At 33.4% G+C, this 22,173-nt stretch overlaps 1 protein-coding gene across 4 annotated transcripts in view; it reads right to left on the minus strand.

Moving 5' to 3' along the window:
• LOC136032330 (protein cycle-like) overlaps positions 1-22,173 on the minus strand; it is a 158,159-nt gene that overhangs the window by 42,730 nt on the left and 93,256 nt on the right. For all 4 annotated transcript variants that reach the window (XM_065712643.1, XM_065712642.1, XM_065712641.1 and 1 more), the window contains exons 6-8: positions 15,617-15,709; positions 9,485-9,602; positions 434-616 (exon numbers count right to left, since the gene is read on the minus strand). In XM_065712643.1, coding sequence (XP_065568715.1) covers positions 434-616; positions 9,485-9,602; positions 15,617-15,709 — 394 coding nt within the window. The remainder of the gene's footprint in view (positions 1-433; positions 617-9,484; positions 9,603-15,616; positions 15,710-22,173) is intronic.

The following is a 22,173-nucleotide window of genomic DNA, read 5'->3' on the forward strand; positions in this document are numbered from 1 at the left end:
CCGATGTTAGCCCGATATATTCAGGATTTTTATAATCAATTTTATTCCCTTTCTTGACTGACAATTTTATCTGTTACTAATATATTCCTATACCTTAATTTTATTGGAACTATTTTTTAATAGTTTATTAGAGAGGAGGGTATATAGCCCCCGCAGCGCATTATTTTTCTCGTTTTGACGGGAAATGCATTGTTTACATTTTCTAGTAAATGATTTTCTATAGGAAGCTATAAAAAAAGGTCTAGGCCGAAGACGTTACATTGCAAGTTTCGATAAAACGGAAATAATTATTCGGCTTGAACGCAGTATATTATCTTTTGGCTCATCTCTTCAGGCATTACATAATTATTTTTGCATACAAACAAAATATTTTTGTAATTTCTATTAGGTTCATATGCCCAACTTGGTATTTTTTTTTTTACCAAAGTATTACCTCGATTAATATTATAGGCTTTTCGATGGCGACTAGATCCACTGCATCCTGTGGACGAATCAGCTTCTTCTTTAACCTGTGCTGTTACTTTGCATCGCATCCGGCAAAAGAAAGATCTCCTAGCTCCTGGACAGAGTCTGTGCAAACTATTCTGCTGAATCTCAGTTTTCACCGGGAGCATGGCTAGAAAAAGGAATAGTTAATTTTACCATGACAGCATTCAACTTTACATTACGGCGATAAGGTACCTTTAAAATCATTTTGCTACCTTTAGCATTCGCTGACTGTCACTAAGACAAAGAGCCCATTGGTAAATTCTCCCAGGAATTTAAAAATAATCGAGAGCTATCGAGAATTTGTGGTTTGACTGAAAACAGAGTGAAATTTTATTTCCCTTTTGTCGGCATTACGTCCCTTTCATTATCATAGCTGCATTACAGGTTGTAAAAACTAATAGGTTGTCAGTAACTTCAGATTTTACTTAACATTAGGTTTCTGTTCTATACTCAACCTTAACAAGTCGGCCATATTGGGTGTAAAATAAATATTTACAAATCTTTCAACTTCTCCTATTGGACATTTTCCTTCCAAAAGACTATACTTCTAAACTAGCTACAATAACAATAATATTCTTATGTCATTCTAATCAGGCCAACTCCATTTGATAGATTATTATACTGGCTTTCCTTTGAACTGCATTAAATTTCAATTCAATTTAATTTTACGAGCTTTAACGTCAACTGACCGTCATAAAGACAAATGGCACATTTGCCAACTCTCTCAGGAGACTAGCCATCATCGAGATCTGTCGAGAATTCGTGATTTGACTGTGAAATTTGACTGAAAACACATAAAATTTTACTTTCTTTTGTCGGCGAGCTTGTCAATCAAAGTGGTTGACACCACAGGGAATTCCAAAATTGGTCATATTGCTCAAGTGACAATTCCTTTTAGCTGATTTTCATTTCCTAGCATGTAATCTAGAAATTTTTTTGGGGACTGCTCTTTCCTGAGCTTTAAGAAGAAAATTCTGCTCCATTTAATCGAAAAAAATTACACTTTCTGACGAAAGTTTTATTAACGCTGAACATCAACATATCCAGCACAAACTGCGAGAAGTTAGATGGTTTTTCTAATATTTAACGGAAATTAGGTATTGGCTTTTAGTTTTCTGTCATTTAGTCATATCTCTTATCCAGGTTCCACCCAAATCAATTCTAAATAGTTTGACAACACGGACTGAAAAAGCTTATAATAGACAAGACGGGGTGATCGTTTAAGGTACTGTTACACCTTAACTACGGAAGTTAATTAAAACTAATATCCATCGGGAACGGTTGCGAGGTAATCAGAGGCTTATTAGGGTATTGCCATAACCTCCATAAGTTTCATTTGTATCCGTTTCTCTTTTACTAAAATAATATGTTCAATATGTTTCAACCTGATAATAATACCAATGATGTTAACGACGCTGATTTACTTCATTTGAAATACCCGTTAACTATTTTTGGTAAAAGTTACTACGGAAGTAAACCCAAAGTTACTTTTTTTTTTATCGCTCAAGCTGTTACAACAACTTCAACTGGAACGAAACATTCAGTAAGTTTCGGTAAATTTCGGTAAAATTCAGTAAATTTAGTAAGTTTCTTTTGACGCTTGAACGCATTCAATGTTTAGTATATTTTTTTTATATTAAAAATACAGCTCACACACCTATCGCTCTCCCTCTCTGTCTTAGATGGGTAGACCAGTAGAGCTGTATTCAGAGGGCACTCCAGAGGTTTTGCATCTTGAGAAATAAAAGAAATACATAAAGATGAGGGAATAGCTTTACGTAATTTTTATAAAGGTTACACCCATCATAATATCACCCATCTCAGCATATCTGATCAAAGTTTGTTATTTGTGTCCTGGCTGTATATTTGGCTTTAAAATACACTTATCTATCCATCTATCAATCATCAGAAAGATCCGAAAATCTTAATTTCTACAGAACAGTAAAATAACAGTTTTGATAGGATTTTTAGGTCAAAATAAATCTCATAATGATTTCAAGTGTTTTGTGATTCTTTCTCTTGCGGTTGTGAAGATAGACAACAAATTGAAAAAAAACTTAGAAGCACCGTATCAAAGCTTTATCGTTGAAGGAATACTTTAGGTACTTAAGAATTACTTAAGACAATTAGGATCTTAAGACTTCTTGATCTGTTCCTTTCCGTTTTGTTCTATGTATTAGGAGTTCTACAAAATCACGCAGTTAGGCTTTTAGCAGGGACTCCTCCTCGTCAGTCTGTTCGGGAACTTTATCCAAAATTGAAAATTGTGTCAGCTGCGAGCCTCCGTGAATTTTATGTATTGTGGTTTATTTTTGGATTACTGCAGGAAATTCAGCCACGCTGTTTTAGTGATTTATTACGCATTAGATCTTTTGTTCATTCACACGATACAAGGGGCAGTGTTGATTTAAGTTTACCTACAGGCATTTCTTCCCGTTCATGTTTTCCAATTTATATATAGTTTATAGTTTTCCGTTATAAATAGTTTTTAAAATAAACTAGTTCATTTTAAAATAAAATATATTTTATTTATTATAAAATAAATAGTTTATAAATTTAATAGTTATAAAATAGTTTATAGTTTCCCCGTTATAGTTTTCCGTTCATGTTTAAGCTATAAGTACAGCTTCTGCGGGCCTATCGTATTATCCGTTTTTTTTTTCGTTGACTATGTGTGTGTATTTGTTTTTTTCTTTGTGTTTTTTTTATATATTTATTCTTACTCCACCATATTTACTTTATGTATCGTGTGGGTGAAAAATAAAATTAATTAATTAATTAATAGAGGTACACGGAAATTGAATAGTTTGGCGAGTAATATAAGGAGTATTGGAGACCCTGTTATATTTTGGAAAACCATTAAGAAACTGCTTTTTGTAGATTATGAGTTTTGATTCATTAATTTGTTTTATTTATTGTGGGGTTTATAATGATATATAGTTCCCAGAGGAAAAGTAAAGTAATTATGTTTTTCCTTCATATATATAGTTGAGTGTGGTGGTATTAGTGGTGACAGTGGCCTAGTGTTCTTATATTTTATGTATTTCGTTTTCTCTATCTCCCCCTCGGACAAGCTTTGCTTTTTAGGGAGGTAGTAGCCATTTTTTGTTTATTATCTGTTTAATGAATAAATCCTTCTCTCTCTTAAGCTGACAGATCGAGCTGTTCTCTCTATTGGCTAAAGTGGAAATTTTGATACAACTATTGTGTTAATATAGATTAATCAAGATTAAGAAACCCTATATTTGTCCCCTTTTTCAAAATAGTAACTTGAATGAATATAAAACAAGATGTCACTAATCGATGTGAGAAATTTTGCATAAAGCAAAAGGCCGTATCCAGGGGGTGGGTGGGTTAGGGGGGTTGACGCCTCCTTGAAATTTTTGTCTGATCATTAAAAACGTTACAAATATACATATAAACAAATTTTTGGTTTAATTTTGGAAAAAATAGTAACCCTCCGCTCAAAAATTCTTCCTCGCCACCATCAAAATTCCTGTATACGGCCTTGATAGCACAGTGTCCAATATTTGGCCTTCTTACCATACGGACAGAGCTATATTTCCCTTTCCGAAATATTATAGTTGAAAAAAAGAACATCGACAAGTTTTTAAAAAGCCTCAAGTACTAAGGACAATAAAATAAAAACGTGTTTTTTTTAACCCTGGATCCATCTTAGGCCTGCTTATACTGAAAACCGCCGTTTTCTTTGATTTGTCTTTAGGTTGTTTCAAAATCGTGAAGTTTTTAGGACAGTGCTACACTTAGTCAGTGTTAACATGTTGAATACTACTACTACTAACAACTCACCGCAGCACCAAGTCGACTGAAGCCAACACAGCTAGGCCCGCTCCTCCTCCAACCCAATCTATTCAAAGTCTCCCTTTTTACACCCTCCCACGAAGTTCCCATTTCCTTTAAATCCTTCTTTATGACGTCCTCCCCCCCAAAACGAGGACGAACTGCTTTCCGTTCAGTCCAAGACAGTTGGCCGAAAACGACAATCTTTGGCAATCTGTCGTACTTCATCCGGACAGCGTGTCCTAACCATCTCAACCTTTCTTTCATTATAGCCCTAAAAAGCGGGATTGAACCCAATTTTTCGTGAAGCCTACAGTTTGAAATACGATCAGTCAGCTGGTACCCAGAACAGTCCGTAGGCAATTTCTCTGGAAAACATCTCGCAAATCTTCATCTACTTCTCGGAGCGTCCATGCTTCAGAGCCACATTTGACCACTTGTTTTCACTGTAGCTTCCAATATTCTAATCTTGGTTTGCACACTTATCTTCCTATTCTTCCAAAATTTTTTTTAACTTTTGACTAGTCTACTTTTAACAACTTCACCAGTTCTGTGGTGGCGCAGTGGGTTTGACCTTAGCTTGGTAATACGGGACCCAGAGATCGAATCATGCTGCAGGAATGCACTGCAGGGCCGACGCAGGGACCTTAGTAGTCAAGAAGCGTCGTTAATCCGATACAATACAACAACTTCACCATTGCCACCGTCTTTACTAATAATACTAAGAAGGTAAGTGAAGCTGCCCACCTGGATTGTTTCCCAACATCACCTTTTCATCTTCACTTATTCCTAGCCTTAGTGACTTAAGTCTTTTTAACATTAATTAAATTTAAAAAAAATTAGTTTTTTTAAATGAAAGTAAGAAGCGACATTAAAACTTAAAACGAACAGAAATTACTCTGTGTATGAAAGGGGCTGTTCCCTTCTCAACGCCCCGCTCTTTACGCTAAAGTTTGACTCTTTCTCTCAATTCTACTTTTTTAAATAATAAAGACACATTTTTCAGTGTTGTCACTTTCTTACTACACTTTGTCAATGTTGTCATGTTGAATCGTAAAATAATTAAGCAAAACTAGTTAGTTAAATTGACAACACTTGTCGCCTGTAAAAACTCAAATGTTAACAACCTGCTCATCCCCAAAGATAACTACACGTTCGACACAAGACACATTTGTCAGTGTGTCACTTTCTCACTACACTTCGTCAGTGTTGTCATGTTGAGTCACAAAATAGTTAAGCAAAACTAGTTAAATTGACAACCCGTGTCGCTTGTAAAACTCAAACGTTAACAATCTGCTGATTCCAAAAGACAACTACTCTTTCAACAGACAACACATTTGTAAGTGTTGTCACTTTCTCACAACACTTCGTCAGTGTTGTGATATTGAATAGTCAGAATAAATCAGCAAAACTAGTTAGTTACTTTGACAAAACTTGTCGCCAGTAAAATCTCAAACGGTAACAATCTGCTGATTCCCAAAGACAACTACACCTTCGACAGACAAGACACATTTGTCAATGATGTCACTTTCTCACAACACCTCGTTAGTGTTGAATAGTCAGAATAATTCAGCAAAACTAGTTAGTTACTTTGACAAAACTTGTCGCCAGTAAAAACTCAAACGGTAACAATCTGCTGATTCCCAAAGACAACTACTCTTTCAACAGACAACACATTTGTAAGTGTTGTCACTTTCTCACAACACTTCGTCAGTGTTGTGATGTTGAATAGTCAGAATAAATCAGCAAAACTAGTTAGTTACTTTGACAAAACTTGTCGCCAGCAAAATCTCAAACGGTAACAATCTGCTGATTCCCAAAGACAACTACACCTTCGACAGACAAGACACATTTGTCAATGATGTCACTTTCTCACAAAACCTCGTTAGTGTTGTGATGTTGAATAGTCAGAATAATTCAGCAAAACTAGTTAGTTACTTTGACAAAACTTGTCGCCAGTAAAAACTCAAACGGTAACAATCTGCTGATTCCCAAAGACAACTACACCTTCGACAGACAAGACACATTTGTCAATGATGTCACTTTCTCACTATATTTTGTCAGTGTTGTTCTATTGAATCATAAAATAATTAAGCAAAACTAGTTAAGTTAAATTGACTACCCTCGTCGCTTGCAAAAACACAAACGTTAAAAATCTGCTGATTCCCACAAACAACTACAATTTCAACAGACAAAACGCATTTGCAAGTGTTGTCACTTTCTCACTACACTCTGTCAGTATTGTCATGGTGAATCGTGAAACTAATTAAGCAAAACTAGTTAGTTAAATTGACAACACTTGTCGCCTGCAAAAATTCAAACGTTAATAATCTGCTGATTTCCAATGATAACTACACCTACGACAGACAAGACACATTTGTCAGTGTTGTATCTTTATCACTACACTTTGTCAGTTTTGTCACAGTGAATCGTGAAAATAATTAAGAAAAACAAGTTAGTAAAACTGACAACATTTGTCATCTGTAAAAACTAAAACGTTAACAATCTAATGATTCCCAAAGACAAACACACTTTCGAAGGAAAGCTACACACTCTAAAGCTACATGGCGCCATATGTTTTTAGTTTATTTTTGCTGATCTTTCACCCACGTTTCTTCTTTTTCAAATTTGGCGCCTGTTATAACTAAAAACAGCATTACTACATATTGTTTTCATAAAAAATTGAATTCTGGGTCTTACTAATTATTAAAGATTACATATATGGCTGAGCAGGGTTTCACCTAATCAATTCGAGATTTCATTATCATGCCTCGGTAGTTTAAATCTACTTTTTCTTTTTAATGGAAGCAAGCAAAATGCGTTGCTTTTTATTTGATTACTGTTACGGACTACTAACATTAACATTACTTCGGCTTGTTTATTCAACCATATTATGTTATATTTTATATTTATAATATATTATATTATTATTTACAGTTTATTCTGGAGAGGAGATACGATTTTTCTCCTTTTTTCACCTGAATTGGTTTTTGCGTAAATAATGCGTCGTTCAAATAAAATTATTAATATATAACTCAATCACGAGCTCTTTAAGCAAAAGACTTTCTGTATGAAAGAAGCCTTTAAAATTTGCTCGAAGTAGCTATGGAAACATTCATATAGCATTAAAAGAATAAAATATGCATTATCCATTTTCAAGAAAACAAAGACTAGGAAAGTCTTTGATGTTTGGTGCATAGGCCTTGCTTCCTGGGAAACAAAAAGCTTATATTCGACAGTTCTTTTCCTCGTTGCATATCCCTACTTTTTCCTATGATAGAAGGAAACGTTGAACTTCATCTAGAGACTCAATAATGTCGAAATTCGCTACTTTTTCGGTACAAAGTATTATCCGACGATAGTCTTCAAAAACATATAGCCGGCAGCTCTAAAAAACCTATTCATTACGGAATATCATAAACAATCTTTCCTTTGTCAAAAATCCGTTCTAGCTTTGGTCGTAAATTCACTGTTGTTTTCCTTACAAAAGAAGGTGAGGAATTACAAACTTGGCAAGAGCAAAAGTGATAAAAAACTTATCTTCTTCAAATAGGCGCACTCCATTTTTTCTCCCTACATCCCTATACAAAGCCTTGTGGGGAGGGGGGTTATGAAGCTGAATTTGTTTTTGTTGTTTGAATGGAAGTCACCCCCCAACGGGCACTACCCTTCAGAAGCTTCTTCACTACCCATAGCCTCCAAGCTACAACAAGATTTTGGTAACTTTCACAAGCATAGAAAAACAAATAAAAGGAAAAATCCAGAGATTATGACCATTTGGATGATTTAAAAATTTGGATGCCATTGTATTTTTATTCAAAATGAAGTTCAATTCGAATTCAATTCAATCTGCTTACCCTCTGCCTCATTCCAAATAGGAAATCAAATACTGGTTTTCTTACAGGAAAAGACAATAATTATAACCCAACATTATTCAGAGCTTGGCAAATACAGAATTTATATAAGTTCGTCTTCTTCGTAGACGTAAACTAGACTAAGGGGCGAGGGGACATAAAAATTTAATGTCTGAAATTTGCCAGGCTATCCATTTAAAACGATGGATTTAGATTTAAAACTCGGCCAAAAAAACTGGCATAATATGCTAAGAGGTTACTAAGTACTAAGAGGGGATATAGGAATAAAGTGTATGAGACAGAGTAGGTTAATTAGTATGGTTAAATATCGGAAAAGGGTATCATCGATAGAAGATAATAGGCTAGTTAAACAAGCATTTTTAATGATGCTTCAAGATAGGAGGAAGGATTCGTGGCCAAATCAGGTGAAGAATATATTAGACCGTGCAGGGCTAGGTAATTGCTAGAATGAGGGAAAGGGGATAGGAGAGATGGTAGGGACTGTATCTAGGTTAGTTGCTACTAGGCTAGAATCTCAGGAAATTCAGGTTTGGCAAGCTGAGAAGGCCACCTCGCCGTCCCTTGGGATATATGCGGAGGTCAAGGAGAACCGGGGCGAAGAAATTTACCTAAAAATGGGATTGGCTCCGGATGATTTGAAATGGATAATGTATGTAAGGGGAAATTTTATGTCTATTGGAGAACGTAGGAAATATTTAGGGAGAAATAGATTGAGGGATGGTCCTTACAGTTGCCCTATGTGTGAAGAGATGGATGAGCCTTTGCAACATTTTTTAGGGGACTGTATTGAGTTGAGGGATTTGCGCTTGGAAATATTTGGTAGGGAGGTTGGGGGGAGAGATTGGATTTCGGAAATTTTGAAAAGTAGGTGTTACTTAACTATAAATAATATTGGAAAGTTCGTCTGGGTAGGTATGAGGTATCGTGATGTTTTCTTAAATAATTAGTTTAATGCCTTTTCAGTCTATGTTTGTTGCTGTATTTTTTTTTTCACTTGTTTTGTGTATGCCACCATGGCCCAATTGGGCTTTTCTTGTGAATAAATCTATCTATCTATCTATCTATAGACTTACTAAAATCGACTTACTTATAATCTTGAACTACTATTAACTTACTAATATTGATCCTGGAATCACAAAACAAAATTACTAATAGAATTATCAACGACAGAAACGATATTATCAACATAAAATGATAAGCAACAAAAACAACAATTACCAATAAAATTATAAACAGAAAAACAATCGACAATATTGACATTTTCAGCAACAATTAACAACAACAAAGAAAAAAAAATTACAAGAAATAAGAGAACTTACTTTTAGCATCGATTAGCCGTTCCCTGGGACACAGATCAGAGGAAGACAATTGCTCTTTGACTTTAGCCACGTCTTTTGGATGCAATATGTCAAACCAACTTTGGCCAAGTAAGTCCGACTAGAAAAAAGCAGTAGAGACAGTGTGCCAAGTCACTCATAATTCAGACTATTTTAGAGCCCTAGAATAGCCTCTATAAATTTGAAGATTATCATTATAATAAGTCATGACAAATTGTTGGCTTTGATAAGTTCAAGTGCAATAAGATTTTCTTCCTTTTCATCATCGTTCAACGAAGGTATTATTTGACAAGGTGGCAGGGTTTTCATCCCCCATATCCCTTAAAATTTGCAACAAAAACAAGAAAGCAATATCAGAAATGGGGATCCCCACCCTTCCAAGAAAATTCTTTTTGAACTAAGAAAAGTTACTTTTGGTATCAATTAGCCTCCTAGGTTCTTCTAGGTAGAGAAGGAAACAATAAAATTTTTGCTTTAAGCATTAATTGAAATAAGAAAAAAGGTCGAAGGGTAGTCTCCCAGTATATGGAGGGACTCCGCCTTCCTCAGTCATCATTCTTTACGCTAAAGTCTTGAAGTTCTTTAAAGTCACTTGTCACTCAAATTCAAAGACACTTATGATTGAGCAGTCTTTATTAGAGAATTGTGATAAAAGTTGAACTTTAGCGTAAATAACGAGGGTTGATGGATTGGTAGCCACCCTTATATACGGAATAGTTTCAGTTCATTTCGAGTTTTAGTGTGGATCCCTACTTTCAGTCGAAAAAACTTGTTTTTAAAAATTTAATTTCTGACCGTTTTTCGAGTTATGCCAGGAAATCCCTATCACCCCAGCACTCGTAATATATTTCCTAGAAATTCCCCCCAAACTTTCCTCCTCATGGAAAATGCCCCCTTAAAAAAAAAATTCCGTAGATTTCCCAATATCAAATACTATATGTTAACAATGCGCAAATTGTGCAACTTACAGCCCTATTTCCACGAAGCATGTTGGGTCTTGCGTGGGCACAAATAAATTATATACATATATATATATATATATATATATATATATATATATATGTATATGTATATATATATATGTATATATATATATATATATATATATATATATATATATATATATATATATATATATATATATATATATATATATATGTATGTATATATATATATATATATATATATATATGTATATATATATATATATATATATATATATATATATATATATATATATATATATATATATATATATATATATATATCATGAAAAGAGAAATCACCAATGCAACAGCACAAACACAAAAAAAAAAAAAAAAAAAAAGAGACAGAAGGAGAAAAGGAAGACTGTTTTCCTAAATTAGTGATTAATATAGACCAGCACTTGAATGAGGCCTTAACCCTACTCATCCATACAATCACATAGGTCAAACAGCATAGCCATACACAATCAACCATAAAGAATAACCCATGGACAGGCAGTCATGTCGTCAATAAGTATAAGTCGTCATTTACCAAACAATAGAAAAAATAATAAAGACAAATAATTCAGAGGCAGCAACCCAACACAAGGGCTCATCAGGAGAATACACTGGCCTATATAGGGTTTCGCCACTTTAAATTCTCTACCCAGCCAAGTGTTGTGGCTACCACAGAATATCCATGGCATCCCCGTGTCAGGTATCACCCCAAAATACATGCCTATGAAAAAAAAAAAAAAACAGCAAATGTAAAACAACCAAGTAACACCAAAACAAGCTTATCCTGTTAATATATCCCTCTTTTTAGCAACAATAGGTAAACTAAATATAATAAATTTTCCCAAATCACAAATATTAATACATTGCAAAAAACCTGAATGAACTAAACAATTATAGAATTCATCTTTACCATGTGGCTAATTTTTTAAAAAATCCGCTCAATTAGAAACACAATTCAAAATAAATGGCGCTGCAACAACATTTCTCGAACCTCCGAAATTAGTTGAAAATTTCTTTAAGTATTTCTAGATAATTCTTTTGATATTTATTTAAAAGTTCGTTATAATGAAAACTAAATTTTTTAAATTGCCAAGTTAATTTATTTGCAGAAAAACCTCTTGATATCAATTTTTGGCTTAAGATTTTACATCTATTTTTAAAATCAATATAATTACTACAAATCCTCGCATAACGAAGTAACTGTGAGAAAAACGCTGAATATGTGATATTTGAGTGTATATTACTTTCAGGGAATGGGAAACTAATCACTTCAAAATCAAAATCATCCGTTTTATTATACATTTTAAAACTTAATTTATTATTATCACAAATATTAATATTTAAATCTAAGAAATGATCTTCATGACCAGCGCCATGACTAGGTTCAAGAATAAGCTCAGATGGATATATATTTTTAGAAATAGCAATGAAATCCTTACAATTTAAGACCAAAATATCATCTAAATATCTTTTATTATTTGACAAAACATGTTTTAAATTAATTGGATTATTCCTATCCATCATATATTTATATTCTAGTTGACTTAAAAACAAGTCAGCTATAAATGGGCTGGCATTCCCCCCCATGGGAATTCCCACAATTTGCTTGTACAAATCACCACCAAATCTTATATAAGTATTGTATAAAACAAATTCTAATAACTCAAAAATCATATCCAAGCTGTAACATCTCAAGTTAACTGTAGTATTAAAGCAATTTGTCCATATAGCTTTTTTATTATAAGTGTCTATTTTTAAGAACCTTTTACTAGATAAGAGGAAAGATTTCTTGATAACAGTTTTTATATTATCAAACACTACATTAAGTGATAAACTAGTATACATTGTCGCAAAATCGAAAGACTCAATTCTTTTAGCTGAAACCATTGTTAAAGAATCTATCACCTGCAGTGAATTATTAACACTCCAATATGGATTAAAATTCGAAAATTTTTTAATACCAGAACAATAGGTTTTAAGTTTATTTACAATTTCCTTTAAAATTAAAGAGAGGTCAGTAGCAGCAATGCGGGTTGGACATTTAGCTGCTCCAGCAATAAACCGTGGTTTACGGGGATTATTATGAAATTTTACAGTCCAATATAGGAAAGGGAACTTTTTATCATTGTCATTTATTCTAATATTAAAATTTTTAAAAAGTATTTCTTCAGTCTTTTCAATTAAATTCTCATCCTCTATATTTACCTTTTCGTAAACATTAGTTGTGCATAACTCCCTTTTTAAGATATTACAATACAGCTTCTGACAAATTATGGCAAAATTATTATTAGCTTTATCCACTGGCACAATTACAAATTCATTCTTTAGATTAGCAATTGCTTGTTTAATCTTCGCATTATAAAATAATAATTTAGTGTTACTATTTTTTAAGTTAGAATATATTTTATTTCTTATTCTACTAATAATTAAATTCTTCAACTTTGAAAACTCTCTTTATTTTTATTCTCTTTCTTACACCACTTATCAATAAATAAATCAAAATCATTTTCCAAGCCATCAAGAACACTCGATGGTTTCAGATGATGAGAAAGACGGAAATTAGCCCCTTTATTCATTATAATTTAAAGATCATCTTGCTTTATTATTGACAAGTCCCCTGTTATAACATGTTTGTAAGTAGGATTTACAAATGGGCCAAGTTGCTTACAATTACAAACCGGTTTCCAATTTATATCACTATCTAATCTTTTTAGAATTAAATTATAATTAAAAATAATTTGCCCAATAGTTTTTGAAAATTTATAAGTTAAAACTGGACTATCATTATAATTCAAATTACTAGGAAGGGCCTGTTTCACATGCCGCTGATTTAAAATTTCTGGTAAATTAATAACTTCAATCTGCTTACAAGTAAAATTAATAGGTAAATATAATCTGTTATCCTTATTACTAATCTTATCGAACTTTTTCTTTTTTGAAATAAATTTCGTTTTAGTTAGAATGCAAATTGTATCACATATTACTTTAAAATTATAATCAAGAGCTGTATTATTCTTAACAATCCAGAAAAGTTTGATTAAATTCCTCTTGGATAAATATTTAGACATTTTATTACAGAAATCATACCCCTAGATTCAAGTGGCTGGCATAGATCTATAGAAAGCATACGTACATCTAATTCATTTTTTCTATTATTTTTCCTATGTCCTCTCGATCGTTTTTTACGTTTAGTAGGACAAGTAAAAGAAGGATGGTCCATAAAACCATCAATACATTTAACAACAACATGAGACATGTCACCATATTTTGCTACACGATCATTTAGCCCAAAAGGATAAGCTGTACCAAGAGTATGTATCCATAAATCCTCCTGTTTACGTAGTCTATTATTCTTCTCTTCTTTATTTAAATTTTCTAATTCTAAATTTTCTAAAATTGTGACAGTTATATCTGATATGGAACATTTACCATTATTACAATGTTGAACTAGATAGTTATTAGTTTTTTCATTATTAACTGTTGTCTTATGTCCTGAATATATATATATATATATATATATATATATATATATATATATATATATATATATATATATATATATATATATATATATATATATATATATATATATATATATATATATATATATATATATATATATATATATATATATATATATATATATATATATATATATATATATATATATATATATATATATATATATACATATATAAATATATATATATATATATATATTAATAATATAAATACATATAAAATAATTAAAAAATAAAATTAAATAATATAAATATATTAAGATTTTATAAAATTTATCAACAACTACAGAATAAATAAATAAAAGATCAAATCTGAGAGGATTTGCAAGTTTTGTTAAATTTCCTTTTAAATTTAAACAAAAAAAAAAATGAAGGTAAAGTTTCAAAGCCAACTTTAAAAATTATTACAATGTTAATTTTTAGAAGTTGGGAAGAGAGTATTCCCAACTTTCCCCCACACTGAATTCCTGTGTACATACGTAAAAGATTTGGGCAAAACAACCGTCAAAGAAGGTCTTTTAACAAGACCTATTATCCAAAGTGTTTGAAATTTTTAATTAAGAAAATGAGTATGCACAGAAAATGGATAAAAAAAAGAATAAATAAATGCTCCACTAGGTTGAGTCTGAGCGTTTGATTTATATGTGTGTTTAGTTAAAATAATGAAAATAAATTTAAAGATTCAAAACATACCTGGTTTTTCTCCATTTATTTAATGAAGATATATTGTTTTTCAAAATACAGGGAGGTGTTTAGAATGAACTAATGCTGCATTGGAGAGATTATTAGCGTTTGACTCCATGTTTAATTAAGATATTGAAAATAAATAAATCAAAGTTTTAAAATATGCCTTTTTTACAAAAAAAATAATTTTCTAAAAAAAAAATTCTCAAAAAATCCAAACATAAGGGGAGGAGATCTATAATGAATAATTGCAGCAACGGAAGGATTTTGAGCGTTTTATTTCTTGTTTAATTAAGATATTGAAAATAAATAATTCAAAATTTCAAAACATACGTGTTTTTTCTATGCGTTTTAATGAAGATATAAAAAACAAATTTAAAACCTAGGGAGGATTATAGAATGTTTAAATGCTGCACCGAAGGGATTTCGACCGTTTGACTTTATGCATAATTAAGATATCGAAAATAAATAAATGAAAGTTTTAAAATACGCCTTTTTTCTACAAAAAAGTTATTTTTCTACAAAATTTTTTTTTCCAAGAAAAAGAAAATCTAAGTTTAAGGTGGAGGGTATATAATAAATAACTTCTGCATTATAGGGAGTCCGAGAGTTTGATTCCGTATTTAACTAAGATATTGAAACTAAATATATCAAAGTTTCGAAACATACCTGTTTTTTTCCCTTTGTTTTAATGAAGATACAAAAAGAAAGAATTGAAAACCTAGAGAGGATTATAGAATGATTAAATGCTGAACCGAAAGGAGTGTGACCGTTTCGCTTCATATTTAATTAAGATATTAAAAATAAGTTCCAAAACATGCCTTGGTTTTTCTATCTGTTTTAACAAAAACACAAAAACATTAAAATCGGGAAGGGAGGGGGAGAATGGGTAAACAGTGCACCCGAGGGAAAACTTCGAAACATACCTGGGAATAGTTAAGAACTTGTGATACAGATTCAGACATATAAAGAATCCTTCCTCTATCACAATCGACGACAAACAAAAATCCGTCAGCAGACTAAAAAAAAGCACAAATTACAATTGCATCGAACGTATTGAAAAAATATACACGCATATTACTAAAAAATAAGATTGCTCTCAATGTAGCCTATGGTTTACCAACACACATGACCAGAGAAGAAAATAAACTACATGAAATAAACTAATTAAAGAAAAAACTACACTCAAAGAAAAAAAAATGTTGATAGGTCATTTTGATTCGCACGATATTTTTTAGCTATTGATGCATAATTATTCTTTTTTTCTTCTTGTCTTTCTGCTTGATTTTAGCGTTGTTATCTAATATTACGTTTATTTTCCCAGTATCATAGGCCAAGGAGCCTTTGTAGGGATCTAAATTTGTACAATTTTTCCTTGATATAAATCTCTGTGTCCTTTAAGAAAATTGACTGATAAATTGATTTCACAATCAAAAGGTCATTATAGCATTTTCCCGTTTTTGCCGTACATCGTTATTGGGAAGTTTGGAGAAGTAGGCAGATATTTCTTGGAACTGAGACTAGGAAACTAGGAACTATGGTAACGACAGTTAAGCATACTTCTGAACCGTGGAAGCTTCTGAAACGCGGGCGGTTCGACAGTTCACAGAAGAATATATACTAGACAGAGACGTATGCAAGGGGTTAGGACTCAGACCCCGTCCTACTAAATTTCCCCAAGCTTCTAGGTATTTCTTATTCAAATTAGCAGATCATTCCCCCCCCCCGAAAAAAATTACTGCGTATGAAACTGATGCTAGATGTTTTCCTGGAGAATTTTCAAAAAAAATATTTTGAACAACATTCAGTATAAATTCCCCGCAGGCAATTACCCCCCCCCCCGCTCCCTTAACCATACTCCTCCTAATAAATTGAACGGCAAAAGGAAAACTAAGACAAATAAAAAGAATGAAGAAAATAAAGAATTTTGGAATATTCAACTTATACTCCAAAATATAGGCAGAAGATATGGAGTAGAATATCCTATAAGATTTATTTTTATGTTTTTATTTCTTTTATACCTTCTTTTCTTCTTTTTTAGGGGTGGGGGCTGGGTTATCATAGCACGATAAGATAAAGCTTAAATAAATTAATTTGTCTGCTTATTTAAATAAAGAATTTTGTTCATCTTGAATTTTCTTGGCTCCAACTTGGAGTTTATCCCCAAGTTATTTAAACTAAATTAAACAAAAAAAAAGCCCTCTTGAAGGTACTTCAGAAGGGAAAACCTTCTAATATACGTTTAGTGAACGCGTCCTCGTTCATGTATTATACATGTCGGTACCAGACCAAGTCTACTGGGAGTAATCAGTTTGTACCTCGAAGAGAGAAAAAGGGGTTTCGAAAAGAGAATTGGGAATCCGTAGCTGTAAAAAAAATAACTTAGACGGTGTTGATATGCTCGAATTAAACACTAATAAAACTGTGCCCAAAGAAGTTTTCTTTTTGAATGAAGAAAAAAGTAATGACGGATGCATACAGGGGATACATACCTGACAGGTACTTCAGACGGGAAAACCTTCTAATATAGATCGCAAGGGATCAACTAGCATCATGTATTATAGATGTCGGTACCAGACAAAGTCTACGGGGAGTAATCGCTTTGTACCTCTTAATCCCAGTCTGTATCTCTGTGCACTTTCATCAGTTGGCAAGTCTTCTTCAGTTGCCACTAATTTCATGTTTTCGAATATTTTCTTTAAACTGTATCCTACCTTGCTATGATGACAACTCCCTATCCCCCAAAAACACACAAAAAAGAACTAAAAGAAAAAGATATAAAAATAAATGCTATAGAATGTTCTACATCCTAATAAAGGTAGAGTATACAAAAATCCTCTTTTTTTTATTTGATTCGATATGTGTATTCGAGGGGAATTTTCTACTGGATGATTGTCTGCGGGAAGATAGGACTTTGTGGGGAAAATTCTTCGTGGGAAGGGAGGGTGTTCCAGAGAGAAAATTTTCCTACGGGAAGATTTTTCGCGTGAAAATTTTTCAGGAGGTGTTTCCCGGGGGCGATTAGCCTAAAAGTGTGTTTTAGCGATCTGTCAGGACCAAATAAAAATCAATTTTTTTTTCAAAACGGTTCTGCGAAAGAGAATTAGAAAAAAAAATTAAAATGGGCTTCATAAGGAGAGGTAAATATATAAGTCCAAAATAGAGCAGGGCGAATGAAGAACTGTGTAGCTGTGTTGGCATAAAGAGCACTAGCGCAGTGATGTGTTATTAGTACTTATGATTTTTGCTGACTGATATGTTTAAAATAACTCGCATGGAAGATCAAAACAAAATAAAATAATTGCACAAACTTTACAATAATAATTTGAGAAGAGCGCTATATTTTTCGTTATATTTGACTTAAATAACATATTATATTATGTTATATTTCATTTATTTTATTCTAACCTTGCTTTACAAAATATACAAATATACATCATATATATGATACATATATATATATATACTATGTACTCGAAAAAGAAACTTAGAGATTCTCTAACTTGATTCCCAATTTACCTCGGTGATCAGAGAAACATTTCAGATATCAATTTTTAAATTTATACTCTTAGAGTCTCCGTCACCAGACTAAAACAAGAGCTAAGAGCTCATATAGCACTTTACGAGGTCGAAAGAGCCAAGAGCCAAGAGCTCATATGGTATGAGCTCTATCAAAATTCTAAGAATCAATAGATTGCTTTAAAAAGAAAATCAGAGCCTTAATGCCGGTAGGGATTTAAAATTAGAGGTCTGAGTCACGAAGTCCTTCTAAATATCAAAATTCATTAAGATCCGATCACTCACTCGTAAGTTAAGAATACCTCAGTTTTTCTAATTTTTCCTCTCCTTTCAGCCCCCCAGATGGTCGAATCGGGGAAAACGACTTTATCAATTCAATTTGTGCAGCTCCCTGACATGCCTACCAATTTTCATCGTCCTAGCACGTCCAGAAGCACCAAACTCGCCAAAACACTGAACCCCATCACCTAACTCCACCAAGGAGAGCAGAACCAGTCCGGTTACGTCAATCACATATCAACGACATTTATAAGCGTTTTCCAAGATTTCCGGTTCCCCCCTCCAACTCCCCCTTATGTCAAAATATCTGGTCGGGATTTGAAATAAGAGCTCTGAGACATGAGTTCCTTCTAAATATCAAATTTCATTAAGATCCGGTCACCCGTTCTTAAGTTAAAAATACCTCAATTTTTCTGATTTTTATAAATTAACAACCCCCAGCTCCCTCAAAGAGAACTGATCGGTACCAATTATGTCAATCTCGTATCTATAACTTGTGCTTATTCTTCCCATCAAGTTTCATCCCGATCTCTCCACTCTAAGGGTTTTCCAAGATTTCCGGTTTCCAAGATTTCTGTTTCCCCCCTCCAACCCTCTATGTCCCCAGATCCAATTCGAATTGAAAATGGAACATCTGAGACATAAGATTCTTCTATATATCAAGTTTCATTAAGATCCGATCACTCATTCGTAAGATACCTCGATTTTCACGTTCTCCAAGAATTCCGGTTTCCCCCTCCAACTCCCTTCAATGTCACCGGATCTGGTCAAGATTTAAAATGAGAGTTTTAAAACACAAGATCCTTCTAGATATCAAATTTCATTCAGATCTGATCACCCGTTTGTAAGTTACAAATATCTCATTTTCTACAATTTTTCCGAATTACCCCCCCCCCCAACTCCACCAAAGAGAGCGGAACCGGTCCGGTTATGTCAGTCACCTATCTTGGATTTGTGCTTGTTCTTTCCACAAAGTTTCATCCTGATCTCTCCGCTTTAAGCGTTTTCCGAGATTTCCTACCCTCTTCTAATGACACAGGATCCGGTCAGGATTTAAAGTAAGAGTTCTGTGTTTCAAGGTCCTTCTAAATATAGAATTTCATTAAGATACGGTCACTCTTTCGTAAGTCAAAAATACCTCATTTTTCTGATTTTTTAGAATTAACCCCCCCCCCCCAACTCCCCCAAAGAGAGCATATCCGTTCCGGTTATGTCAATCTCGTATTTAGGACTTGTGCTTATTTTTTTCACCAAGTTTCATCCCGATCCCTCCATTCTAAGCGTTTTCCAAGATTTTAGGTTCCGACCCCCCCCCCCCAACTTCCCCTTCACCGGATCCAGTCGGGATTTAAAATAAGAGCTCTGAGACACAATATCCTTCTAAACATCAAATTTCATTAAGATCCGATCACTCCTTCGTAAGTTAAAAATACCTCATTTTTTTATTTTTCAGAATTAACCCTCCTCCCCCAACTCCCCCAAAGAGAGCGGATCCGTTCCGGTTATTTCAATCACCTATCTAGGACTTATGATTATTTTTACCACCAAGTTTCATCCCGATCCCTCCACTCTAAGCGATTTCCAAGATTTTAGATCCCCCCAAATGTCACCGGATCCGGTCGGGATTTAAAAGAAGAGCTCTGAGACACAATATCCTTCCAAAAATCAAATTTCATTAAGATCCGATCACTCCTTCGTAAGTTAAAATTACTTCATTTTTTCTAATTTTTCAGAATTAACCATCCCCTCCCCCAACTCCTTCAAGGAGATTGGATCCGCTCCGGTTATGTCAATCACGTATCTAGGACTTGTGCTTATTTTTTCCATCAAGTTTCAACCCGATCCCTCAGCTCTAAGCGTTTTCCGAGATTTTAGGTTCCCCCCAAAATTGCCTGCAATGTCACCGGATCCAGTCAGGATTTAAAATAAGAGCTACGAAACACGATATTCTTCCAAACTTTAAATTTCATTAAAATCCGATCACTCCTTCGTAAGTTAAAATTACTTCATTTTTTCGAATTTTTCAGAATTAATCTCCCCCTCCCCAACTCCTTCAAAGAGAGTGGATCCGCTCCGGTTATGTCAATCATGTATCTAGAACTTCTGTTTAGTTTTCCCACCAAGTTTCATCCCGATCCCTCCATTCTAAGCGTTTTCCAAGATTTTAGGTCCCCCCCCTCAACTCCCCCAATTTCAGCGGATCTGGTCGGGATTTAAAATAAGAGCTTGGAGACACGATATCCTTCCAAACATAAAATTTCATTAATATCCCATCACCCATTCGTAAGTTAAAAATACTTCACTTTTTCTATTTTTTCCAAATTGACCGACCCCCCACTCCCCTCCAGATGGTCAAATCGCGAAAAAGCCTGCCAAATTTCATCGTCCTAGCTTACCTGGAAGTGCCTAAAGTAGCAAAACCGGGACAGACAGACCGACAGAATTTGCGATTGCTATATGTCACTTGGTTAATACCAAGTGCCATAAAAAGCACTAACTTCAACTGCATCGAACTTACTAAAAAATAATACAGCATATTACTCACAATAAGTTTTCTCTTAACATAGCTTATGTTTCAAAATGTTAAAAATGCAGAAATAAATACTAAGGGATATTCTCTATCGTAATACAGACAGAATGTAGCAAAATCCTTTCTTTTCTTTATTTTTTTCTATACTTCATCTTTAGCTGCTCAATTTTTCATTTGAGGGGATTTTTCACGTTGGTAATTACCTACAGGCAGAGGAGATTACTGGGGGGAATTCTCCACGGGGAAGGGGGGTCCAGAGGGAAAATTTTCCTACGCTACGGGGGGATTTTTCGCTGGGAATTTTTCAGGGGATATTTTTCGGGGGATGATTAGCCTAGAACTGTGTTTTAGCTATCCGTCTGGACCAAATAAAATCAAGTTTTTTTTCTAAATGGATTACTGATAACGGGTCTCATTTACTGATATGTTTAACATAACTCGTATGGGAGATCAAAAGAAAATAAAACAAACTTTCCAGTATAATTAGAGAAAAGCGCTATATTACTCGCTATGTTTGACTTATATAACATATTATATTATGTTATATCTTATTTAATTTATTCTGATCCTTTCATGAGCATTTGATGGGTATTGGTTATTTTGTATAGCTCTTTATTTATGTTACATTATATTTAATTTACATTGTATTTAGTTTAATTATTTATATTTAATTGTTGTCCAACTTTTTAGTGCGTGTTTCTTTCCTCGCATGAAGCTGAATATTTTTATACTTTTTATTTTTACAAAAATATACATGATATGTATATGGTACGGTGAAAGACCGAAATCTGGTGAATGTCAACATTCGCCGGTGAATTTCCAAAATTCCCTTTTCTCTGATTGGATCCAATGAGCTTTGCCAGTCAGCTTTGTTGGTCTAATGCAAGGTTTGATGGTAAAAGTTAAAGTTAAATTGGGTTAGGTTCAGTTTGGCAAAAAAATTCAGAAATGGGTTAAGAACCTAGTCTAACCCTATTTGATTAACCAGTCACCATCAAACCCTTCATAAAACTGAAAAACCTGACTGGCAACGCTGACAAAATCCAAGGAGAAAAAAAGAGTGGTTTCGAACATTCACCGGTAAATGTCGACATTCTCCAATTCCGGTCTTTCACAGTAAAGACCCCTAATTTTCACATGATTCCTTATTTTTTT

Source organism: Artemia franciscana, chromosome 10 (genome assembly GCF_032884065.1).
Source record: "Artemia franciscana chromosome 10, ASM3288406v1, whole genome shotgun sequence".
Taxonomy (NCBI): Eukaryota; Metazoa; Arthropoda; class Branchiopoda; order Anostraca; family Artemiidae; genus Artemia; species Artemia franciscana.